The sequence below is a fragment of the Drosophila ananassae genome, chromosome XL, assembly GCF_017639315.1.
Source record: "Drosophila ananassae strain 14024-0371.13 chromosome XL, ASM1763931v2, whole genome shotgun sequence".
Classification (NCBI taxonomy): domain Eukaryota; kingdom Metazoa; phylum Arthropoda; class Insecta; order Diptera; family Drosophilidae; genus Drosophila; species Drosophila ananassae.
In genome coordinates, this window is record NC_057931.1 from 2007507 (window position 1) to 2031461 (window position 23955).

General features: G+C 49.0%; 5 protein-coding genes across 10 annotated transcripts; 3 read left to right on the forward strand and 2 right to left on the reverse strand.

Moving 5' to 3' along the window:
• Nucleotides 1-44: 44 nt before the first annotated feature.
• Nucleotides 45-1759, forward strand: LOC6503956 (uncharacterized protein C18orf19 homolog A). Its single transcript, XM_001963879.4, has 3 exons — nucleotides 45-905; nucleotides 965-1110; nucleotides 1169-1759. Exons 1-3 carry the CDS (start codon nucleotides 496-498, stop codon nucleotides 1327-1329), a joined length of 717 nt encoding a protein of 238 aa, XP_001963915.1. The 5' UTR covers nucleotides 45-495; the 3' UTR covers nucleotides 1330-1759.
• A 734-nt stretch (nucleotides 1760-2493) lies between these two features.
• On the reverse strand, nucleotides 2494-15601 carry LOC6503690 (ubiquitin carboxyl-terminal hydrolase Usp2). Of its 6 annotated transcripts, none has more exons than XM_001963880.4 (11): nucleotides 15519-15601; nucleotides 13846-13974; nucleotides 13156-13786; nucleotides 10377-11294; nucleotides 6536-6758; nucleotides 5805-5951; nucleotides 5532-5745; nucleotides 5149-5471; nucleotides 4943-5092; nucleotides 4806-4884; nucleotides 2494-4744 (listed from the first exon to the last, which is right to left on the reverse strand). In XM_001963880.4, exons 3-11 carry the CDS (start codon nucleotides 13624-13626, stop codon nucleotides 4672-4674), a joined length of 2598 nt encoding a protein of 865 aa, XP_001963916.2. In that variant the 5' UTR covers nucleotides 13627-13786; nucleotides 13846-13974; nucleotides 15519-15601; the 3' UTR covers nucleotides 2494-4671. The 6 variants fall into 6 exon arrangements, with proteins under 6 accessions (XP_001963916.2, XP_044572765.1, XP_044572766.1 ...); XM_044716830.1 differs by lacking the exon at nucleotides 15519-15601 and adding an exon at nucleotides 15431-15509; XM_044716831.1 differs by lacking the exons at nucleotides 10377-11294; nucleotides 15519-15601.
• LOC6503957 (DDB1- and CUL4-associated factor 7) lies at nucleotides 15584-19620 on the forward strand. Its single transcript, XM_001963881.4, has 5 exons — nucleotides 15584-16363; nucleotides 16426-16618; nucleotides 16685-17144; nucleotides 17209-17390; nucleotides 17454-19620. The coding sequence occupies exons 2-5, from the start codon at nucleotides 16428-16430 to the stop codon at nucleotides 17650-17652; spliced, it is 1032 nt and encodes a 343-aa protein (XP_001963917.1). The 5' UTR covers nucleotides 15584-16363; nucleotides 16426-16427; the 3' UTR covers nucleotides 17653-19620.
• LOC6503689 (protein tilB) lies at nucleotides 19294-21792 on the reverse strand. The gene is made up of 4 exons (XM_001963882.4): nucleotides 21653-21792; nucleotides 20750-21596; nucleotides 19811-20026; nucleotides 19294-19749 (listed from the first exon to the last, which is right to left on the reverse strand). Exons 1-4 carry the CDS (start codon nucleotides 21660-21662, stop codon nucleotides 19638-19640), a joined length of 1185 nt encoding a protein of 394 aa, XP_001963918.2. The 5' UTR covers nucleotides 21663-21792; the 3' UTR covers nucleotides 19294-19637.
• Nucleotides 21793-21935: 143 nt separating this feature from the next.
• LOC6503958 lies at nucleotides 21936-23572 on the forward strand. The gene is made up of 2 exons (XM_001963883.4): nucleotides 21936-23027; nucleotides 23092-23572. Exons 1-2 carry the CDS (start codon nucleotides 22324-22326, stop codon nucleotides 23303-23305), a joined length of 918 nt encoding a protein of 305 aa, XP_001963919.1. The 5' UTR covers nucleotides 21936-22323; the 3' UTR covers nucleotides 23306-23572.
• The last annotated feature ends 383 nt before the right edge of the window (nucleotides 23573-23955 follow it).

Below are 23955 nucleotides of genomic sequence, written 5' to 3' on the forward strand. Positions count from 1 at the left end.
CTATCGCTGTTGCGCCCGACAGCACGTAGCTATCTGTCACCTGTTATGGCCAAATTAAAAGGCACTTTTTACCCAGATTCGAAACATCAAAGAAACTCGACAACACAAAAAAATACAAAATTGAAAATTAAAAATGAGTCTTTAGAGTATTGTTATCCATACTACGATACTATTAGCGAGGCAACATTATTCTTCGATTCCATCAGAAGCTACATACATTTGCGTCATCTCTGACGCTGTTAAGCAGGCCAGTGGTGTTTCGGGTCGGAGGCAGAACTGCTGAATCAGGAGATCTTTATTATTGTACCGGCTCTGCGTGGGACAGTGGGACAGCACGTGAAGTCTTATTACCGAGAGAGTCCACCTAACATCGATTTGCTACGTTAACCGGGATATCCAGCGCGTAAGTTGTAATATAGCGTCGTGCCCGGGTCCCGATACGAGTTGGGATTGCTGGAGAGGCTTTCCACCTGCTCCACAAGACATATCGGCTTCATGGCTACGGTGGCTCTTCTCACAAGGCAGCGCATGCTCGCCTGCTCCATTCGGCTCCTCGGAGCCAATCACTTCAGATGCCTGGCGGTGGCGCCAAAGCTGGTGTCGAATCCCCAGTTGAAGGAAGCTCGGCAGCGAAGCCTAGTCCTGCCCTTCGCTATCACCCGCCGCAGTCACAAGTCCGCGCCAACAGCCGCTGCTCCCGCGGCAACGCCGGTTGCATCAGCATCCAGCCCGCGAACCCCCAAGCCGGCTGCCACCACGTCGAGCGATCTCTTTGGCGAAGCTGCCAACATGGGTCTGTTCGCCAAGTTCAAACACATGTACAAGCAGTACTGGTACGTGCTCATACCGGTGCATGTGATCACGTCAGTGGGCTGGTTCGGAGGCTTCTATTACTTATCAAAAAGGTCTGTACATCCCTCGCTATAACTCTGCCCCATTTCATCAAGGCTCTTTTCGGTTTCAGTGGCGTGGACGTGCCGTCTCTGTTGCAGTATGTTCACCTAAGTGAGACGATCATCGAGAAGGTGCAGGGTTCGGATATGGGCCACTACGCCATAGCATATCTCTGCTACAAGGTGGCCACTCCTCTACGTTATGCGCTTACTCTGGGTATGTGGGGGGGACTCGAATTTCACTTTACAGACAGTAATTTTGACTTTATCCGAAGGTTGCACCACCGTTTCCATCAAGTATCTGGTGCAGCACGGCTACATCAAGCCCATACCCACAAAGAACGAGCTCATCAAGATGTACGAGGACAAGAAGGCCACGCGGGCCAGCGCCAAGGCCGATAAGGCGGAGAAGGCCGAAAAAGATGAGAGCAAATGATCATTGGCCGCGGGCGGCGACTCGTTAGCGTTGTCGTCGTCGCCAACGCCGCCGTTGCCACTGTCACAACATCCTACTAAACTGCCGCCTCCGCTGCTGCCGCCAAAATTCCCGTTGTTCTCACCGTCTCCAAGGACTAGCAGCGAGCAGCAGCGATCGGCCGCCGCGCCCGGCGCCCGGCGCGCAGTTAACGTGTTATCTTTTTTGTTAAACTGCCGCCGCAGCTGCCGGAATTGGTGCTCAACGAACCTAACTCTTGTCCGGAATCACAGTCGATCACAAAAGCGTCGTCAACAATGAGCGCCGTACACACACACACAGACACCAGGCACGCCCACGCCCATAAAATGCCCACTGAAATACCAGTTACCACCTCACCCCACACTTCCCCCATGATTTTAATACATCTGAAGTTAACGTTGCACCTGTATTTTTCCTAAAGTTTCTGTTATTGTTACGAAATCGTTGGACGTCATAAAAAAGAAAAGAAAAAACAAGAAATACACAGCCAAAAAGCCGGAGTACGGAGTACGCGAATGGTGCGTAGTGAGCCGATGGACATGGAGTTGAGTAGTAGTTATTTATAGATATATTTTGTAAATGTGAGAAAGTTGTCGCTAAAGTATAACTTTTATTAACGAACAATAAAAGGAACCAGACCAGACCCACTGACCCAAAGCGTGGGTCACATTTGTTGAAAAATAAAGGCTAGTTTCATTTATGAAATCCATTTCGGAATGGTTCAAACCAGATATTTATTTCGTATTTCGTTTTATTTGACTTTGGATGGACGCGAATCCCCATTGAAGGCATCTAAGGCTATATATTCTTTCTCGTGGTTGGCCAGGGATTAACAAATTCCGAAGGTTTTGGATTTTTGTTTTCAATTTTTATTTTTGCGTTTATTTTTTGGTTTTTCCTCTTGGTTTTTTTTTTTTTGTTTGTTTTGTTTGGTTTTCGTTAACGTTAGTAAAATATCCAACAACTTTAATTGTAACTAATAGTTAAACCAGAAAAAAATATATAGTAGTTGCTTTTCAATTTACACATAAATAAGTGTGTCTTATACTGATCCTGATCTTCGATTTGTTATTTGTTATCCTTCAGTTGATCTGCTGGGGTGCTCGCTCCTAGACCTTAGTTATTGGATTCGCCGGAAACAAGTTAAGTTATGTACACATATTTATTCCAGTTTCGCTGAGTGTAACTGAGTGGTTGTGGGTGTGGGTGTGGGTGTTGGTGTGTGTGTGTTGTGTATTTGTGTGGTCATATATCATTTACATAAATACAATAAATAAATAAATTACATAATATATATCATTTATGCATGTAGGTATAAAAACAAAATAGGCAACAAAAATATATATTCTTTATATGTATATATATATAGCAAGTATAAGTTGATTTTTAGTGTGTACTCTCGGGAGGGAGGGGGGAGTGGGTAGTGGGTAGTGGGTGGAGGGATAAAACTCTCGACTTATTCTACGAAATACAATGCACAAAATCAAACAAATTAGAAAGTACGACATAAACAGTTATTATTTTTAACATAAGGTATAGCTTTCATACATAGCTTTCATTGCATCTTTTTTGAGACTAGTTCTGGTCTTCTCCGCCCGATTAATCAAACGCATAAATAATACAATTGAAATAATTTTAAATAAACAAAAAAAAAAAAAACGACATAACGATCTACATATTGCCCTTGGCGGAGTCCGCGCGGTTGGTGTCTTATCTTGGGGAAGTTAGGCCCCCCATGGGGCTGGATGGTTTTTGGTTGGTGTCTTGGCTAAACGATAACAGTATTTTTCGAACTCGTGTTTTTGGTGTTGTCTCTCTCTCGCTCGCATTGTCGCTGCGCCCCACTCGCTTTAATTTAATTTTTGTTTAAATTTTACTACTAGCATTTATCATAAGTACGTTTTCACAATGCAGATTTCAGCTTTACGCGCGTCGTTTTCGTTTTCGTTTCCCCTTCTCGTTATCAATTATCAATTATCAATTATCAATTATCATTTAATTAATTGCTATTGTTTGTTTAGTTGCTAAAAAGCCGCTCCTCCTAGTTAAGGTTTAGTGTGATTTGTGGTGCGATTGCGATGTTTTGTTCTTATTTCTTTAAGGTTTTCTGTTCTGTTAATTCTGTTAGTTCTAGGTTGGAACTATTTATTGCAGCATTTTGTTTCTTATTTCTCTTATTGTTTTTATGAAATATATTGCACAAGAAAGACGAATTGAAATATTTAGTTTTCTTCCGAGTATCCGAATCCTTTATGAGTCCTTTAATCCGAAGCTTTCGAAGTTTCCCGGTTTTTGGTTTTTCACTTTTCCTCGTAGTTAGTTTTGACTTTTTCTTTATACACACAACCACATGACACTCTTTTCGGCAAACCAATGCATAATTCTATTAGATTTTAGTAGGAAACTGGACTACGCCTGGAGGAGGAGGAGGGTCAGAAAGAGACACGATCCTCCGGTTAATTCAATGTAAAAATTTTGTTTTAATAAATAACACTTAAAGAGAGGAATATTGAAACATAGATCGCTGATTGCATTTGTTGCTTATTTTCGAGCTTTTTGTTTCGAGATTTAGTGTGAGGGTGTGTATATGGTGTGCATGTTGTGTGTTTGTTTAGTGTGTGTGTGTGTGGCATGGTGTGTGTGATACAAAAGAATCCTGTAAATAGTTCGATTCGCTTGGTTCTTTTCAGGATGTATCCGAATATTCCTTTGTTTTGCTTTCGCATTTGGTTGTTTGGTTTGTTTGGTTTTGGTTTGCCGAAAGTTGTTGTTTTTTTTTTGTTTGTTCACAAGTTCATTGTTTCTCTGTTCTGTTTGTATTTAGTTGTTTGTTTAGACATCGAAGTTCATATATGTAGTATGTACACTTGTCCTTGTGTCCTATGCACACTTGCTACTTTGCTTCTGACTCCATGTCGTCTCCGACTCTGCCTCTGCCTCTGGCTCAATTGGTTTTGGGTTTTCCTAAGGGTTCTTGGGTGTTAGTTGCGTTTCATTTGCCTTTGCTGCAGTTAAGCTGAGTTAAATTAAGTAATTTTCATTTTATGCGGTTCTACGAAGCGTTTCTACAAGTTTGCCTCCTCCTCCGGTTGCCTGCGCTGGCTGTGATCGCCGTCCCCGTCCCCGTTCGCTTCCTCCGTCCTCCGTCCTCCCTCTTCCCGTCGTCTTCCCGAATATCCGAATCCAGCTTAGATGTCACTAGTTCGTAGATGCTCCTCCTATCCCGTCCCTTGCACAGAATTGTTGCCGCTGCCATCCGACTTCGTCCCAGTTTCTCTTTTTTTTTTTACGGAGTACACCACTTAGTATAGCGCGGACACCTTACGCACGCTCATAGAAAAGTATATAGGCACTGGATGAAACGAGAAAGTTTTCGGACAAGGCATCGCTGACACTGTTTGGAGGGAGAGAACGCATCAGTGTATGGTCCAGCACTCGCTACTCATCCTACTTACATGTTATCATTGAACTCGTGCCACTTACGGGAAACGGGATGCTTACACAGGGCCACATAGTGCCCACCAGCAGTTGAGCCTGCGATGAGAGACGAGTTATGAGTTTGTAGCTTCTCCCTACGGCCAGTAAGACTCACCCATATGATTGGATATCGCGTAGAGCGAGTAATGCACATTGGAGTTGGAGTTGGCGCCATAAGAGCCCATGTTGAGTTCGCGATCCATGGTGGGGAACTCCACGATGTTTGAGAGCTTGCTCCAGCGCGTCTCCGAGAAACGTTTCAAGTCTGCAGAGAGTCGAGTTAGTTCTAGTACTTCTAGTTCTAGTCTACCTAGTACTCACGTATAACTAGGTATTTTGGGAAACGTTGGATGGTGAAACTCTTGGTGCATTTCCGGCGTGTCTTGCATTTGGCGCATGTGGGCATCTCGTCGCCGTCGAGCACCTCCTCGCGAATGAAGAGGTCCAGGCAGGCCTCCAGCTTGCAGCGCGATGACGAGGGCAATGGCACGCTCAGGTCCCAGAACGGGTCGAAGGTAACGCTAGTGTTGCCGCAGGTGGTGCACTTGAGGGTGCTCTTCAGCTGTCCGACAAAGAGGTCGCGCACCAGCGAGTTCTCATGCCGCGTGTACCACTCCCAGGTGAGGTCGGCCTTCTTATTGTCACTGTTGGGGGGTTGGATTGGTTGTAGTCCTAGTGTCTGGACGCTGGTGTGCTCCACTCACCTGAGATTATCGTCAATGTTGAGCGTCTCTCCCTTCACGCCCGAGTTGAGGGCCGAGTGCAGCGAGTCGAGGAAGAAGCGCAGGAACTCCTGGGCATCCTGCTGGTTGTAGTCGCTATACATTCGGTGCTTAGTGGAGAAGGCGCGCTTCAGCTCCATCGGCGTCACAGTGTGCACATTCGAGGTCCACATCTCCTGGATGAGTTTGGCAAATTCTGGAAAGCAAATGGCACATGAATACCAGTATTTGGGTGGTGCTCCGGCAAGCTGTTACCGTGGAGTATCTGCTGATCCTTGGTGGAGGAGGAACGCGATCCATGGTGCGAGCGAAGGAAGCGGGTCAACTCTTGGGTGTGGCTCAAACACTGGATGACCGAGTTCATGAAGCACGTGTTCCCAATATTTCTCAGACCGCACAAACCTGTGGATTGGCATTCGGAAACGGGATAGATTAATTTCAATGGACATTGGTGTCGAGGCAATGCTCGGGCACCGCCAATGGGCACTCCCCAATTTGGATGCATCGGCCTCGTCTCGTCGTCTGCCGCTCGGCCGCTCGGTTCCCTCGTCGCGATTGAACACTGGCATTCGCATATGCCGTCGCAGTCGCATTTGCGTCCGCAGTCCACTTGGCCCGCCGCAGGACTACCTCCCGCCCACCCCTACCGGTGCTCGCCGCCCGTCGGTTGGCTCCTGTCTTACGTTCCGCCCGCTTCACTTCCGTTTTGCCGCGTTCCTGTTCCTGCCCCTTCTTGGCGTGTCCTTTACGATCAAAATTTTTCTGCATGTGTATGTGTGTGTGTGTAGTCTCTGTTCCTTTCGGTTCCCCCTTTTCTTGTTCCCGGTTTCTTGTCTCCGTTTCCGTGTCGAGCGTTCACTGAGAATTTACACTGACTTGTCGTACTGAGGCCTCGGCCCGTCTGTCAGACTGTGACATGTGTGTGGCCCAAAATCATGGCCAACTCAATCGGGGTGTGCCCCCGTCCCAAACCGAACAGTACTCACCTTCCGACTTCTCCTCCCGGGTCGCCGAGGCGGCGCTCTTGTAGCCGTCGTCGGTGCTGTGCTTCAGCGAGGACGAGGTGAGGGCGGATGAGGTGCTGCCGACGGTGCTGCGGCTGGTGGTTCCATCGCGGTCGTGGTCCCAGTAGCGGCTCGACGTCGGCGACACGGGCGGCAGGACGCTCCGAGCACTGCCGCTGCTCCCGGTGACGCTCCTCGCCTGCGTCTGGTCAACAGAAAAGAACGATTCCATTTAGATTGGCGAAGCAACTGGGCCGGATGTGGGCCCACTCGATGGGCAGCCAGGGGACGCGTGGTCGGTCTCCGCCAGCTGCCCATCGGCTGGGCGATCTTGGTTAATTTCAAATCAATCGATTAAAAGTAAATTAATCAAAGCAACTGGTTAGCAATCGAGCGGTTAGTGAGTACAAAGAAACAACAATTAGACCAAGTTAGTACGGTGGGGGTGGGGATGATCGGGATGATCCGGATGATCGGGATGATCGGGATGGTCGGGATGATCGGGATGTCTGGAATGAGTAGTAGTCCGGACGAGTAGTAGTCATGGTAGAGGGTGGCGGGAGAGACAAAGCGGCATGCAAGGATACGGAAACAATAAGTGATGCGGCGGTGTGGCGTGATGGAGCGATAACGAGGCATGGGATTGCATGTTTCATCTACGAACTGAACTGATGGCTCGCCTGCTGTATGAGGAACACAATATTGGATACTCTATACATACAGAGAGGTATATGCGAAACTATATGTACTATATTGAAGAAAAAACGGAAGGAGAGTTAAGAAAAGAAAACTAAACTGAGCCTGGCCAAGTCGCTCGACTTACACTATCGCCAGCGGCGGCGGCGGTGGCGGCGGCGGATACCGGGCCTGAAGCTGGGGCTGTACTTGTGTCGGGGACTGTACTGGAGGCTGTGGCTGTGGCTGTGGTGGAGACGGAAGACGTGGCTGATGGCTGGTGTGGTGGTGGTGGTGGTGGTGTGGCTGCCACTGCTGCAGCTGGTGTGGCTGTCGCGGCATTGTCGTTGTTCGTTACCTTAGTCATGGCCTCGCAGTCGGCCGCCTGCCTGTTGCTACTATGGGCATGGGCTCCCCGCATCGTCACCTTGCTCATGGGCGTCACCACCGCCGTCGACCCGATGCCGGAGCCGGCGGCTGTCGGCGGCGCCGCCTGACCGACGCTGGTCGTCGTCCGGTACGGGGTGCGGGTCAAGGAGCTGCTGTAGCCGGCCGCCACGCGCACGTTGTCCAGATCGCTGCTGAAGCGCTGCTGCAGATTCCCGCTGCTGCTCCCAATGTTCTGGCTGCTGCGCCCGGACGCCGCCGAGCTGCCCGACGAGCCTGCCCGTGATCCGGCTCCCTGCACTGGCGCCGGAGTCGCTTGCCGTTGCTTCTGGCCGCTCAGGTTGTTGAACTTCTCAATCGACGCCTTGATGCTCAGCGAGTCGATCCCGTAGCGCCGGGCGTTGCTGCTGGGGTTGCCCACGCCCCCGCCCCCGCCCCCGGCACTGTGACGCGGTTCCGAGCCGGCGGCGTGGTCAGAGGTGCCATTGGTCTGGCGGTAGTTGTTGAACTTCTCGTAGTTGGCCGCGAAGTTGGAGTGGGCCGAGGCGATGATGGTCGACTTGGGCCGGGCGTAGCGCTTGCCGTTGCCAGCCTGGGTCTCCTGGTCGTCTCCCCGTCGCTGCTCCCGCTGCTGGTGGTGGTGTCTCAGCTGCGGCGGCGTGATCGGCTTGAAGTAGCAAATGCTGGACTTGATACCGCCAGTGCCCGCTCCTGCTCCTCCCGAACTCGCTAATCCAGTTCCGGCTACGGCTCCTGCCGATCCCGATGCCGGCTCATCGCTGTCTATGTAGCTGATGTCGTCGTGCTGCTGCTGCTGCTGGTGGTGGTGGTGGTGCTGCTGCCGTTGCATGTTGTTGTTGATCGCGTTGTTGCTGCTGTTGAGTCCACCGCTGTTGTTGTTGTTGTTGGTTGTGGCCGTCGAGTGACCATTCATAATCGATACGGATACGGGAGTGCCCGAATTGTTGTTGCAGCTGCCGTGGATGGGCTTCAGCTTGTGAAGCTTATGCGACTGCTGTGGCTGCGATTGCAACTGCTGCTGCTGCTGCTGCTGCTGGGAGTGGTGGTGATGGTGGTGGTGGTGGTGGGCGGACGCAGTGGCTCCTCCCGCTGCCCTGGCACTGTACTTGAGCAGGTTGCTGGTAGTGGTGGTGGTGGTGGTAGTGGTTGTGGTTGTGGTTGTGCTGGAGGTGGTGTTGTTGGTGCTCGTGGAGGTGCCGGTGCCGATGCCGATGCCGATGCCGTTGCTGCCGGTCTGCTGATTGCCATTGAACATGGGCGTGCGTCGCATATCACCCAGCCCCCCGGCCGGATTCGATCGATGTCCGCTTGGCCCGGTTCCTGTTCCTAATCCTATACCGGGATTGTTGTTTCTGGAATCCTCCCCGGCCCGATTGCGTTTGCCGTGGCCGGTGTGAGGTCCGCCGCCGCTGGCTTTATGGCCCTTATGATGGGTCGTCACCTGGGCATGGGCCAGTTCGCATTCGGCCTTGAGGAATGTGGGGTCCTTGTAGCTGGATACCAGGAAGTAGCGCTGATTGGCGGCTCGCACTGGATTAGCTCCTGCTCCTGCTCCTGCTCCTGCTCCAGTTCCAGTTCCAGAGCGTACGGCTGCAGTTACTCCACCTCCGCCGTATTTGGCTGCCGCCAAGGCGGCGTGCGATTTGCCCACAGCCACCGATGCTCCGCCGGAAGCACCAGTGGTTGCCGTGGTGTGTTTACTCCCCTTTAGTCGCGAAATGGAGCCGGAACCTCGACGCGACGAAGAGTTGTGGCTACCAGTTGCTGTTGCTGTGACTACGCTTGTCTCTCCAGCGGCTGCTGCTGCTGCGGATGCTGATGCTGATGATCCTCCGGTGGATGGTCCTGCTACGGCTGATGGGGCCGCGTTCGCCGACTGTAATTTGGATGCCTGTGGAATCTTGTGGAATCCTCTGGTCTTCTTAATGTCTAACATCATTCGGTTCGTGTGGCTCAGCTTCCGGTTCCGGTTCCCGGCTTCTTGAGTCTCCTCTACTCCTGGCTTCGATTCTACGGCTTGCGGGATTCTTTTGATTTTTGGTTTTTTTGTTTGTCTACGGTTGAGTGGGTACGAGATGTGTTGTGTTTGTTTTTATTCCGAGAATTGAACATTTGAGCTAGAACTCAAACTACCCTGATCTCGGTATCCGGACCAGGACCCAGACTAGGGATCTGGGATCCTTGCCTTGGGAGCCTCAGCCGCCTGCTGCCTGCTGCCTGTATCCTGAAAGCTCTCCTAGTCAACCAACCCTAAGGGGGATTCTCTGTTTGGGGGCTTAGTTTGTTTTAGTTTCTGATTTCTGATTTCTGGTTTTGTGGTGATAGGTTTCTGAGGATGTATATTAGTTGCGTGGCGTTCTTTTATTTTTGCGATACTCTTTGCGATTAATTAAAGTTAGAAGGGGCGCAATCTGATAGATTTTAGCTAAAAATACATAGAAATGTAAACTTGATTAAATGAAACGGCCGGGCTATCGCACAAATAAGCACACAACAAAATAAAACACATTTCAAATTCGGGGGGACTCTCAGAGCAGGGGGATTATGGCATAAATGGGCAATGTAAGGGATTCGGTTTCGGTTTCAGGTCGTTCGAGCCATAGTCTCGATCTGAGGATCTGGATTAGTCTTGGGTCATTCACGAAACTCGGTTCAGTTCCTGCCTGCGGTTTGGGGGGAGCTCATGCAAAGTGGTTAGTCTCTGGGTATTTGGGGTAAGCAGCGCCGCTTGACTCTCTACCTTGCTGCTGCCGTCGCCCAACTTGAAGGTCGCCGTGGCGGTCACGTCCCCGTTGCTGTCCTCCGCCTTGGAGGCGCCGGCCGCCCCCACACCCGAGTCGTCGGTGGTGTCCAGGTTCCTGAGGCTGCTGCCGCTGCGGCTCTCGTAGATGGCGTTCCGTTTCGGCGAACTCGAGAGCAAGGACAGCCCGTTCAGCTTCGCCTCCAGGCCGTTGCTCTCCGCCGACCTGTGGCCGTTGGAGGTGCTGGCGGGCGGAGGAGGCGGCGGCGGTGGCGGTGGAGGCGCTGCTGCCGCCGGAGCCACCGTCGTGTCCTCCGCATTGCGACGGGTCCGGCTGCTGCGAAGTGTGAAAGTGGCGGTGGGGACGTCGCCGCTGCTGCTGCTGTTGCTCAGCGTGAACTTGCCGGAACCCAGTCTGCTCGAGCTCGCTTCCCGCTCTCCAGTCCCTGCATCGCTGCCGCTGCTGTAGAGACGACTGTAGCGGCTGCTCCGGGGCCGATCCAGGGTCACTGTGGTGGTGGGTGCGTCGCTGCTGCTGCTGCCATTCTCGACATCCGGCTCAGCAAGAGCCGACCTGGAACGTGACAGGTCACAGTTGGGTTTATAGTTGGCCGGACTGTACTTTTCGTAGATGTCCAATCCGGAGGTGGCCACCAGGCGGGCCAGCGACGGAGATGAGGATGAGCTGGAGAGTCTTTTCGTGTTTGGGGTGTGGCCGTTGTTGCTCTCACCGCTGTTCGAATTGGAGTTCGAGTTTGAACTGGAGGTGGTGCCTCCACTGGGCGGTGGCTTCTTGGCGGTCTCCCCGCGCCGGATGCTGCCATAGTCATCGGCCCCCACCCTCCTGGTGGATCCACCACTCGAGCTCAAGCTGTCGCCATTCGATGATGCAACCTTGCTTCCAGTTTTTCGCGATAGCTTTTTATGTTTTTTGATTTTTGTATTTTGGGTTTTTGGCGAAACATTTAAATGTTTGTTGGAATGAGCGAAATATTTGTGGTTCGGTGGTGGTTGTGGAGGTGGTGGGCGTTTAACGGTAGGCGTAATGTATAACGGTTTTCAAAACGGTAAACGGTGAACGGTAACGGTATACGGCAAAACGGTAATCGGCAACATGTTTCAATGTCAGAGATATATATGTGGGCGGGCGCAATATATTTGAACAAAAACAAAAATATAAAAACAGAAACGTCAATGATGGTTCCATGATGGTTTTGTACACAAATGAAACGGCAGAAAGACATGGCAGATGATTTCAAAATAGTATTTAGCTTCGGTTCGAGGGCTTAGCTAGGCTAGTGGCTAGGACTAGAGGGAATCCCTGGTCGCAGAGTCTCTGCGAGGGGCTGTCTGGGCAAAAATAATCGGCCCACCCACCGACACCGCACAGTTTCATTGCCAGACGCTCAACCCAAAATGTTGGCACACTTCTCTCCTAGTGTGCCAGGCCGTAAGGAGGACGCACCTATAGCACCGCCTCCTATACCGACCCACACCCCCACCCCGTACACCCAAACAAAAACTTCAGACAGACGGCCCTGAGACACCCACACTCGCACGCACCTTAACCTTACTGCGGACTGAAATAAAAATGCGAATTAAACAAGAGCGCGGGGGAGGAGGCGGATGACACCATTGTGGCAGTATTCCCGTCGTCGCGGCTGCTCTATATAGGTGCTGCTCGGTGTTGTTGGGTTGGATTGCTGCCAACAAGTGGTTCGCGGGCTGGTCGCTTCGGCTCAGTTCGCCTTCCCGCCTGGACTGTGAGGCCTTTCCCAGAAACGCAAACTCTGAACTCTGAAACCCTTAGAACCCAGAACGTAAACCCTTATCTGGCCAGAGTGGAGCCTCCCTGCCATCCAGGGGGCTTTGCCCAACAGATGTCCCCGCCGGCGAGAGATCACTGTGGTGGGTGGCCTCTGTCTTTGTCGTAGAACGCCGCCTTTCTACACAAACACCACGCGTGAGTGTTGGCCTGAGGTCTTGAGCCAGTGTACGAGTGTGTGTGGCTCTGGGTGTGGTTGTGGGTGTGCGTGTGGGTGTGGGTGTGCTAAGGTGGGTGTTTGGGTGGTGATGTTCGGTGGCTTGTTGTTGCTGCTCTATGCAATGACAAAAATACAACACAAACATCGCAAAACGCAACGCAAATCAGCAAAACGAAAATATCATGACACTATCATAGGGTCTAGAATGCCGAAACGAGGCGGGAGAGGCTAGGTGGCGGTGGGGGAGGGCTAGGTAGGGATCACCACAATCTCGGGGCATGAGGCATGAGGCATGAGGCTTGGACGTGAGGCGTGAGTGAGTGTAGCCTGCCGTCGGCGGTATCGGAGCGGTTAACCACCACGGGAGATGGTGGCGTTTATGGAGGTGCGATCTGAGATGACTAAGCCAATGCGAGGGGTCTTCAGGTGGGGCACAGTCTTCTATGGTCTTATACGAACTAATAGCCAAGGTATCGATCTATCCCTATAGTGTGGTAGCCTCAACACCTTTCCGTACATGACTAAGTATCTGCTTCGAATGACGTGCGATGACTTCACCAAATGTACTGAAGATACAGAAGGCACAACGCATGATGACTGGGGGAGGAGGGAGTGATTAGAGTTATACCGGGGGCCCAGCATACGGGTTGAAATCGCTTAAGGCTACAGATAGACAGAGATACCACTTCAAACCGATTATAAGAGAGATCTGCCACCGGTTTCAACCATTCCCAAGGGGGGCGGGGGCATAATAGTAAAGTAAACAAGGTCAGGCAAACGAAAACAACACTCACTCCGTATCGGCTGTACGTAGGTGAATCATAGTTGCTCAAGTACGAGGAGCTGGTGCGGTAGGCGGACGAACTGGAGCCGGCTCCTCCGTTCAAGTACGAGGACGATGAGCTGCTGGACCCGACGCTGCTCCTCTGCAGGCTGGAGCGGGGCGTGTACGACGAGGAGCCGCTGGTGTGGCTGGAGGAGTACGTTGAATAGGAGCTGGGGTAGTAGCTACTGCCGTAGCCGGACGAGGACGAGGAAGTGCCGGCCGAGGAGCTGCCGGACGGGGGCAGCCACTTGCTGCTGCGATCGTAGTTGGACGAGTAGCGTGAGTAGCCGTTCGTGGTGATGCTGCTTCTGTCCGCCGCACCGCTGCCGCTGGTGGAGGCGCTGCTGCTGCCGGTGGCGCCGCCGGCCGACGATGTGCCGTATAGACTGCCGCTGCCCGCCGCTGACGTTGACGATCTACGCGGCGCAATTACACGCATATTAGTGGCAGCAGCAGCAGCAGCTCAGGTCTAACCGCGGTCAGGATTTCGGTCTCTGGTGTTCCCAATAGAGTGTCAGTTGCACGCGCCCTTGGCCTTGCTTCGTTGTCTGGATGTCCCTCTGGCGTGGATGTGGTGGCTTCTGCTTTTGTCTGCTTTCCTGCTTAAAAAGAGCAATTAGTTTGGCATCTTGACGAGACTGGGAAATGGACTTCCTACCTCGACTCCTTGTGGACTGCTTATTTACACATTATCCTCGCCTTATTCCCGGAGCTTAGTTTTAAACTTAATATCTGCTTATGTCCTACATCTAAGACCCGTTACTGTTGCTGTTGAATAAATAGGCAACTGGAAAGGGGAAGAGATATTAGTCATTGGACATCAAGTGCTTCCGCGTTCGCAGCCACGGCGCTGGCTTCGGTTCCGGAGTCGGAGCCGGAGCTGGAGCCCCAAGGCCGGCGAGTTCAAGGCTCGTTAAAATTTAAATATCCCGGGGATGCCAAGGAGACCGAGTTCCAGCCCTCCGTCGGCTCGCGAATTGATTTTCCACCAACACACTGGGCCTCTAATCAATTAATTAAGCCCCGCAGCACACATGTGACGAGACACCTAGGGGCCGCCGCTCAGATGCGCCGCAACCTTCGGCCACTGGGTGGGGTGGGGGGTGGTGTGGACATGGAAAACTGATCAGCTGCGTCACTTGTTTACAATCGCAAAATAATAATAAAAAAAAAAACAAAAAAACAAACGGTTTGCAAGTTCTCGTCATAACAACAACAATTACAGGGGGTGGGGGCAGGGGTTGGGTTATGCGGTAACACTAAACTGAAGTTGTATTGGAGTGTGAGAGTGGGGCCTGTGTGTGTGTGTGTGTGAGCGAGTGCCTCTGTGTGTGTGTGTGCCGCCAGGCAGTCTACATAAGGAAACCGTTACTTTTCTCCATGCTAGCCGTATTTACCGAACGGGCGGTGGGGGGTTGATGGGCCCTAACTGTTATAAAATGGCCAAATCGATCTCTCGTTTATAAAATACTACCAACTACAACCCATTCACACGCACGCACACGCCTACAGAAATAAATGAAATTCTTCAAGTTCACACACCAACACTTGCACACGCATAGTGTGTAAAGCTTTTTTTTTTGGTTCGGTTACCACGTTTTCATTATTCATGATGCTGCGCCTTTTGGATCAAAAAAATTGTACGCTCTCACTGCCGCTGCCGCCACCGCCGCCGCCGTCGCTGCCGTCAAAAATCCAATAATTATGATAAAAGCAACAACAAAATATAAAATGAAACGAAATAAGTCTATTTTTAAAAGCGCTTTAAGCACACACAGGCACACATTCACGCTGCTGGTTTGACAGTGAAATGGGGGGCCAGTGAGGGGGCGGGGGCGTGGGAGCAAGGGATGGCAGTAGTAAAACCAGCGCCACCATATGGGGCCAAGCGGGACAGCATGATTGGGGACACAGTCACACACACACGGCCACGAGCTCTCTCTTACACACACACACACACTAACACTCGCGCAAATACGAATTACGCAAAGTGAAATATCTTGCTCAAAAAGGAAAGTGGAAAAGTGACGATGGCTTTATATATTTTTCAGCCTTGAGCCGATCCTCGAAAATGGTAATAACCGAAATATCCAGGCTAATATTGAAGCTGCCGAGTGGTGGAGAGAGTGAGAGGGGGAGAGTGGAGAAAATTTGACCGCAAAACGAATATCACGAGTCGAACGAGGTCGCTTCGAAAAAAAAAACCGTCTATATTTGTTTATATACTTTTATAAATCACACACCGCGACTCGCTCTCAGACGATAATTGTGTCAAATAACTTTATTCATCTGCTAAAAATATTGAAATTTTCAGAGCAGCAGAAAACTTACTTTACTGATTTTTTTTTATTTTGGCCAGTGTGGCCGCGCGGCGATAACTGAGCAAAGCGGAATTTGAGTGTCCACCAATCGCGCCTCGATAAATCAATCGAATAGTTATCGAATCGCAAACTCAAGCCCTGGCACATCTCTAGTATATACAGCGCAAGTGAAAATTCTTTCTCCGTGTGAAAATTCTAAACGCCATTCGCAAAAGTGGCTGGAAAAGCAAGCAAATAGCATTTACCAAGTTATCAACATAGTCTAACGGAATACAGACGGTTTTGCTTTTTGTGATTTCATTCTGATTCAGTGTTGTCAAGTTTAAGGGAGGGCCGGAAAAGTTCCAGCCAGCCAAGCGGACGCATTGCGGCCGACATGTCCACGCCGCTGGAGCCGGGTTTCTGATACGGTTCCCCACCAATCCGCCCCACTGGCCGACGTCGCATTCAGGCAAAGAACTTCGCTAGAGAATCGCATTCAGCCGGAAGACGGTAGAGCTGGCAACACTGCCGCCGCAAAATGAAGTGAATTCTCAGGAAAACCCGTAAAGAAAAGCCAGGAACGTCCGTTGTACAAGTGCCAATGCGAGACACAAACGAAGAACATCTCTGTTTCCCATTGCACATTGGCTTTTTGTTCAGTTTTGCGCAGTTTTGAAAGGCGTCGTCATATCATCATTATTACCATCAGACATTCATCATCGGTCATTATCACCGTCTTAAAATCCAAACCATCGTCCGCTATTGGTTGCCATCATCCACTGAACCAGCTCGTCCCACGTTCTTGAGGAGAGTCCCCTTCCCACGGATAGCATCTTCATTGTAGACTTACCCCGTACAAGTCACACAGTTCAGGTCTGTCCTGTCTCTCCTGATTGCCCAGCACTCCTCCTTATTGTCCTTGTCTGCCCCCACAGTTATGTCATCGACCGCCGGGAAGCGCAAGGAGATCTATAAATATCTCGCACCATGGCCGCTGTACTCCATGAACTGGAGCGTCCGGCCGGACAAGCGTTTTCGGCTGGCCCTTGGAAGCTTCATCGAGGAGTACAACAACAAGGTGCAGATCATCAGCCTGGATGAGGATACCAGCGAATTTAGTGCCAAGAGGTAACTAAATTTAGAGCCTACTCCGCTGTCTTTGATTTACTGGTAACCCTTATTTATCCATCGCAGCACATTTGACCATCCATATCCGACGACCAAGATCATGTGGATTCCGGACTCGAAGGGGGTCTATCCCGATCTGCTGGCCACTAGCGGTGACTACCTCCGGGTGTGGCGTGCTGGAGAGCCGGACACTCGTCTCGAATGCGTATTAAATAACAATAAGAATAGTGATTTTTGCGCCCCGCTCACCTCCTTCGACTGGAACGAAGTGGATCCCAATCTGGTTGGCACCAGCTCTATAGACACCACCTGCACTATCTGGGGCCTCGAGACGGGCCAGCCACATGCCCGCGTCTACGTGGCGGGGCACGTGAAGACGCAGCTGATTGCCCACGACAAGGAGGTATATGACATTGCCTTTTCGCGGGCAGGCGGCGGTCGGGACATGTTCGCCTCGGTTGGAGCCGATGGATCGGTGCGCATGTTCGATTTGCGTCACCTGGAGCACTCGACCATTATTTATGAGGTGAGTTAGAGGCCACGCATACCCCCTGTCTCGCTCGAAATATACTCACTTGTATGGTTTTCAGGATCCCGCCCACACCGCGCTGCTGCGCTTGGCCTGGAACAAGCAGGACCCGAACTATTTAGCCACAGTTGCCATGGATTCATGTGAAGTTATTATTTTAGATGTTCGTGTTCCTTGTACACCCGTTGCAAGACTGAGCAATCACAGAGCGTGCGTCAACGGTATTGCGTGGGCGCCGCATAGGTAATTATCACATTTTTTTTGAATAATCAAATGAGTTACTACTTCCCGATGGTGTCTCCACAGTTCCTGTCACATCTGCACTGCCGGTGATGATCACCAAGCACTGATCTGGGATATACAACAAATGCCACGCGCAATCGAGGATCCAATTTTAGCCTATACAGCTGCCGAGGGCGAAGTCAATCAGATCCAGTGGGGCGCCACCCAGCCCGACTGGATAGCCATTTGCTACAACAAAGCGTGCGAGATCCTGCGGGTCTGAGTCAATTTAATTTGTTGGTGTTTTTTTTTTTTTTGGCACTTGGCTGCAATTGCTGAACAACGCACAGTCAACGTAAAATGGAAAATGGAAAGTGGAGAGTGGAAAATGGAAAATGGAAGACAGAGGGCAGCAACACGAAGACACTTACACATACACCTATATATATTTGCTGTTGGTATTTGTTTAGTTTTGTAGGCTGCGGAGGCGTACGTTTTCTGGGATTGGGCTTCAGTTGGATCGGTTGTCACCGCTGTCACCGCTTCCGTAATATCTTATTTATTTACTGTCGTTTGCTAAATTGAAAGAGATGGAGATAGAGAGGACGTATAGGATATGGAGGATAAGGATCGTGTATTTTAGACATCGTAGCTTAGTTGACGATAAAGGTATATAAGTCAAGTCTATAAGGTATAACCAAAACATGTATTTCTAATTGTAGTTTATTTCACACTTGACAAGGCCCGAAAATGTCACCCCTGCCCCCTTGAACAAATCACTTTGAGGAGCTTGTTTGTTTTTTTGATGCCTGGCTTAGACGGGAAAGAGAATCGATGGGAAAATAAGAAGCGAAAAATATTCAAAACAATGTCCTACCTCGTTTTTTCAACCATGAATATTGTCAATACCAATCAATATTTTGTGTCAACAGCAATAAAACATAAACATAAATACACACAATGAGACGAAGAAACAGAAACGGAAAATAGACAGCTACCACAGGAAAACGCTTTTTCGAAATATTTTACTTTGTTCAGTTTTAATTTTTATAACACGTTTTTAAGAAGAGAACCAAAACAAAATAAAACGAAGTCGAAAACGAAAACGAAATGAAGTTAAAACAAAAGCAAAACCATGGACTTAAGCAAATGCAAAACAAAATGAAATGATTTAAATAATGTAAGCGAGAATACTTAAATATGTAACTGAATAAAACAGAGACGATGGAATACAACTGCACACAACACAGCTAGAATACAATACTATTTAAAGATACAAACTAAAAGTAAAAACAAATACCGAAATATATGAGCGAGAGAGAATACAAGATTGTTGCTATATCCATTTAACAAACAAACAAACAAATAAAAAGAACACAAGACAAGGCGAAACTATGATCACTTCACAGTAAAACAGGACATACCCCCTACAATGGGTATAAAAAGAAACTCCTCCAACTCCCCACAGGACAACAGCGACTTCTCCAGACAAAAATGAAACAAAACTTCAAAACCGAAAACATAAAACCAGAAAACAAATCGAATTTTTTTATGTATCTTGTAATTTATAGCAATTTCACAGCTCAGCCACTTACATTCACACGAATGTGTATACAAAATGAATATATAGTAATACTAATAACCCGAAAGGTCATGTCTTGTAAATACAACATGAACGAGAATCTTTTTAAACCACAGAGACAGAAAAATGTTAAAAAAAAAATGAAAAAAAAAAACACCAACCAACAATCAGAACAAGACTTATCCCCTGATTTTGTGAAGCCCCCTCCAAATCCCCGTTCGCCATTGAATCCTTTTTGATATTTGTAGCCATCGGATATATATATGTATTGTATGTATTTCCCTGATTTGGCATTAATGGTTTCTGTGACAAAAAAAGAGAGTAATACACAAAAATAGGATATCGAATATTTGGGAACACAATTTCTGTTTCGATTTCTCTCCCTCATATGTGCTTGTTTATTGTTCATTATGGTATTTATGTAATGGCCATGTAACTACATTTAAATATTGAATGTTTTTATAAACACGCACCCAGATACACACGTGTAGTCACATCCACATATAGACATCCCATCAGGCTGGTGGTCACTAGAAGGCCGATGGACGACTCTCTTTAGACGACTGGCTGAGAGCTTGGCGCAAACACCAAACACAAAACAATGATTGAATTGAAGGAGAAAACAAACCAAAACCGACAAATATTTCAATAAACCATTTTTAAATAATATCCTGCTGCGTTCTTAACTATATCAAGTCCGGCAGATCGGGGGGTGGACATATGTTCTTGATGTCGACCACTCCACGGAGTTCTATCTCGCCAGTATCTCTGGCGACCGGCTCCACCTTATCGCTTGGACTGGAAAAGATACAAGAGACGAGTTACAATGCTGTTTCATTCGCAATATTCGGAAACCCACCTCTGGGACTGACTCTTCTTGGCGCTCAGGAGCACTTCATTCACCATTAGCTTCCTCAAAGTAACCACGAGATGACCTGTGGCCTGGGAGCGCTGCACCAACGTTTCACCCGGCTTCACTTCGTCGTTGTACGCTATCTGGAAGATTTTCTTCTTGACGGTTACTCGGGCGTAGAAGGGCTCCACGTCTACGTCGATTAGGGAAGTGTCCAAATGTCTGGAAAATGAAGTTATTCTTGTACATTGTAGGCTATATCTCAGCCAATTCGAAACCGATCACTAAAGGGATGGTTTTGTTATAATATTGGGTTAAAATACTATCGATTTTCAACAAAATCTGCGACAAAAATTTTGAACCTATTTTTGATGAAATTTTATGAGGGTACCCCTTGGAAAATTTTCAAAAAATGGTCAAATTTTTTGATTGCCATTTTTTGGTAGAAATAAGAACTACTTGGAGAGCTGAGACCGAGAAGGTATGACATTCTTGGATCGGACAGGAATTGGCTAGGTTATGGCTATACAAAGGAAGAGAAAACCCATCTTAGACCATTCCCAGATCCTTCGAAGTCAAAAATTCAATTTTCAACAGCGGCGAAGGCCATATCTCAGCCAATTCATAACCGATCAATAAACGGATAGTTTTATAGTAATTGTGGTTCAAAATACTACCAATTTTCAAGAAAATCTACCACAAAAAAAATTCATCAATTTTTGATGAAATTTTATGAGGGTACCCCTTGGATAATTTTCGAAAAATGTTAAAAATTTGTGACTGCCATTTTTTGGTAGAAATGTGAAGTGCTTCAAGCGCTGAAACTGGGAAGGTATGACATTCAAGGATCTGACAGGAATTGGCTGAGCTATAGACAGTTGAGGCTATAGACAGTTGAGGTTTTGGCCAAAAAAGGACGATAATGGACCCTTTCCAATCACACACCTATAAATCTCTAGATGCAGTAGGTAGTGATCCGGCTCGTCTTGAAAGTTGAAACGCAGCTTGGCCTGATTCAAATTGTACGGCCTTCCACAGGGAGCGAAGAGATGGCGCGGCCTCTTTGGAACCGTTTCCTTGGACTTTGGTTCGTGACGCTCGCGTCCAAGGCGATGCTGCCTGGCGATCTCGGTGCGGATTTCAGGACAGTGCTCACTCTTGGCCTGCCAGAAGGCCTTGATGCGCTCCTCCTCGTCCTCAATTGAGGCACAGTGCTGCGCCAAAGCCCGCTGCTGATCGGCTACACGGATTCGTTGCTCATCCCGCTCTATGGCCTGATTCGCCTGACACTGAACCATGTTGGCACGGTTGGCGACTAGCTCGCGACACGCTTGCAGACGCTCTGAGGGCGTGACCTCAACAGAATCCAAGCTCTCCAGCTGCGGCAGAGTGGCTATCACATAGTCCCGGTAGTTGGGATAATCAACGCACGGGTTTCCTATCAACAGCAACTCCCTTAGGTTGATGTTCCCTTTTAAGGACTCCACAGAAGTCACTTGACCAATGAAATTTAAGGTGAGATCTAGTTTCTTGAGAGATTCGCAGCCCTCCAGGTTCTCGATACGCTCGATATTGTTGACGGCGCAATTTAGGTACTCCAAGCGCTTAAGTTTGTGCAGATTTTCCAGGCGACCGATGAGATTTGATTGCAAGAGGAGAATCTTCAGGTCCCGGCACCAGTTTCCAATGTGTTCGATCACCTCGATGTCCTCCTGGTGCAGCGAGACCTCTTCCAGGGTGCTGATGAGCCGCTCGTTGTGCTCGGCCTTCTTGCGGATCAACTCCTCGGTAACTAAACATAATACTGGTTAAAAAATGTGTTCATATTAAATATTTTCAGATACTCACTGCGAACCATATTCAATGGTTGTTGTGCTGATTACAGCTTTAGGTACTTAGTGCCTTGAAAATAACAGTCTACTGCGTTGCTAGGGAAACCGATAGACACATCCCTTTATGGCCTTCTATGTTCTCCTTGGTTTGTTTTGTAATGTTTTGGTCCCATTCCCCTCCCTGGAACTGCATTTCGTTGAACTCATTGCGCGGAATGCATATATGCATATCGATTGCGACGTCACTGTGCGTCTCAGGAGCGGATTTGTCCATCCAAAGTCATATAAAGGGACAGTCCCAGTAAGGGTATAAAGCAGTCACCCAGCAAAGGGAATTCTGTTTCATCTTCTGCGCAAAACACCGCAAGATGCAATGTTTATTTCCATTTTATGCAATAGTTTCCATAGTTTGAGCTGACCGAAGTCGCCGTCCAATAAAGTCACTTAAGACCTGGTGATAATGAACTTGTTCCGGGTGAGACAGCCGGACTGTGCCTTATTCTCTTTAGCAGTCCGCTCCTGGACAAGCGAGAGAAATCTAATCAGCTGAATTACAATTAAGTAGTGGAACTATCGAATTAATTGCGACGTGTTGTGCGCCGGCCAGTTTGTCTAGCGATTGGGAGGCGGCCAGACAGAAAACACAGCCCGATAATACACATACGTACATGTGGACACGATCTGACGATGGGAACCGACAAGGATAATGATATATTGCGTCCACTCAGCGACAGTGAAGTAGACGAGCTTCTCGATCTCTACAAGCTCAAGTTCGGAGTCCAAAACTTTCACTACCTGCTGTTTTACAATCAGAGAAAGTGGGATCGCCAGCTAGACGAAGCAAAAATTGGTCGCGGTGATCCGGATTACATATCCCTGAGGAAGCAGTTCTTCACCCATCGACGTGGTGACTTCCGGAAGTGGGGAACGTACGTCAGTCTCCACCGCGACGTCGTCCAGAGTGTCTCGTTCTTCAGTTGGCAGCCGGACGACTGCCCCGAGATGTGGGAGTGTCTGGAGCAGACCAACCGCATCGAATGGACTCAGGGTGCCTTGCTGACCAATGTGGATCTAGGATTCTGTGACCGTGTCAAGGCGCTGGCCCAGAAACAGGGTGTCTTGGAGATGCAGCCGCGTCAGTGTTTCGGAATGGTGTTAGGCCACGAGGAGGCGAGAAAAGCCGAGGTGCCGGAATTGCTGTCCGAGTTCGATATCCGCCGGTTAACTGACGAGGATGCGGCCATGGTCCACTCCATTTGGCCCAATAAAGGGGAGGGATCCCTGGCCTATTTGCGGGCTCTCATCCGCTTCAACCATACGTTGGGCATCTGCCGGAGCGACACGGGCGAGCTCATTTCCTGGATCTTCCAGAACGACTTCTCCGGCCTTGGGTTAGTTTCACACACATATCTGAAATACATGAATATAATATGAAGGCCTTAACCTGGTTTCCAGCATGCTTCAAGTCCTGCCCAAAGCGGAACGTCGAGGTCTGGGCGGCCTCCTGGCAGCTGCCATGACTAGGCGCATTGCCAAGAGCGAGGACGTGACACTCACCGCCTGGATCGTGGCCGTCAACTGGCGGTCGGAGGCGCTGCTCAAGCGGATCGGCTACCACCAGGCCGTGGTCAACGAATGGATTAAGCTGGTGCCCCTGACGTCGTCGTAGAGCGAGGACGCGTCTTCTCTAGCCATACAGGACTGGGGCGGTGCTGGAATTACCGCAGGAATGGGACACTGATATTGGGTTGGGTCAAGAAGCACACACACAGTCAGATTTGCATTTTCTGTGCCTACATACATATGTACACCTTGAGGTCTAATCAATTCAAAAACTAATTCGAAACAGGGGGCTAAATGGAAATGGAAATTTGATGACCCGAACTACTTTTGTACGCACTCCGATACGATATCGACAATAAATTAATTAAAAGCATTGCTTTGGGTGTATCATAAATCTTTTATGTGCATACAAATATGTGCTATGATTAACTTTTAAACCAAAAGCTGGAGAGGAATGGTAGGATTGGCAGGTTCAGGATCAACAGGACAATTTGGGGTGAGGATAAATATAAAGATGCAGTGAAGCAATTAAATCATCCAGTATTCCTATTATTCCTAAAACAAAATCGTTTAAAAAGATGGAGGTCCTTGATGTGGGCGTCACTTACTAGTGGCTCGGTGGTGCACTCCGACTAGTTGCAGCTTAGTTCTTAGTTTCTTGAACCTAGATTACTTTAGATTTAGAAAAGTTCCTTTAGAAAAGAAAACCCGAAGTTTGTGAAATTGCAATTTCTAAAAAAAGGTATAAAACAAAGA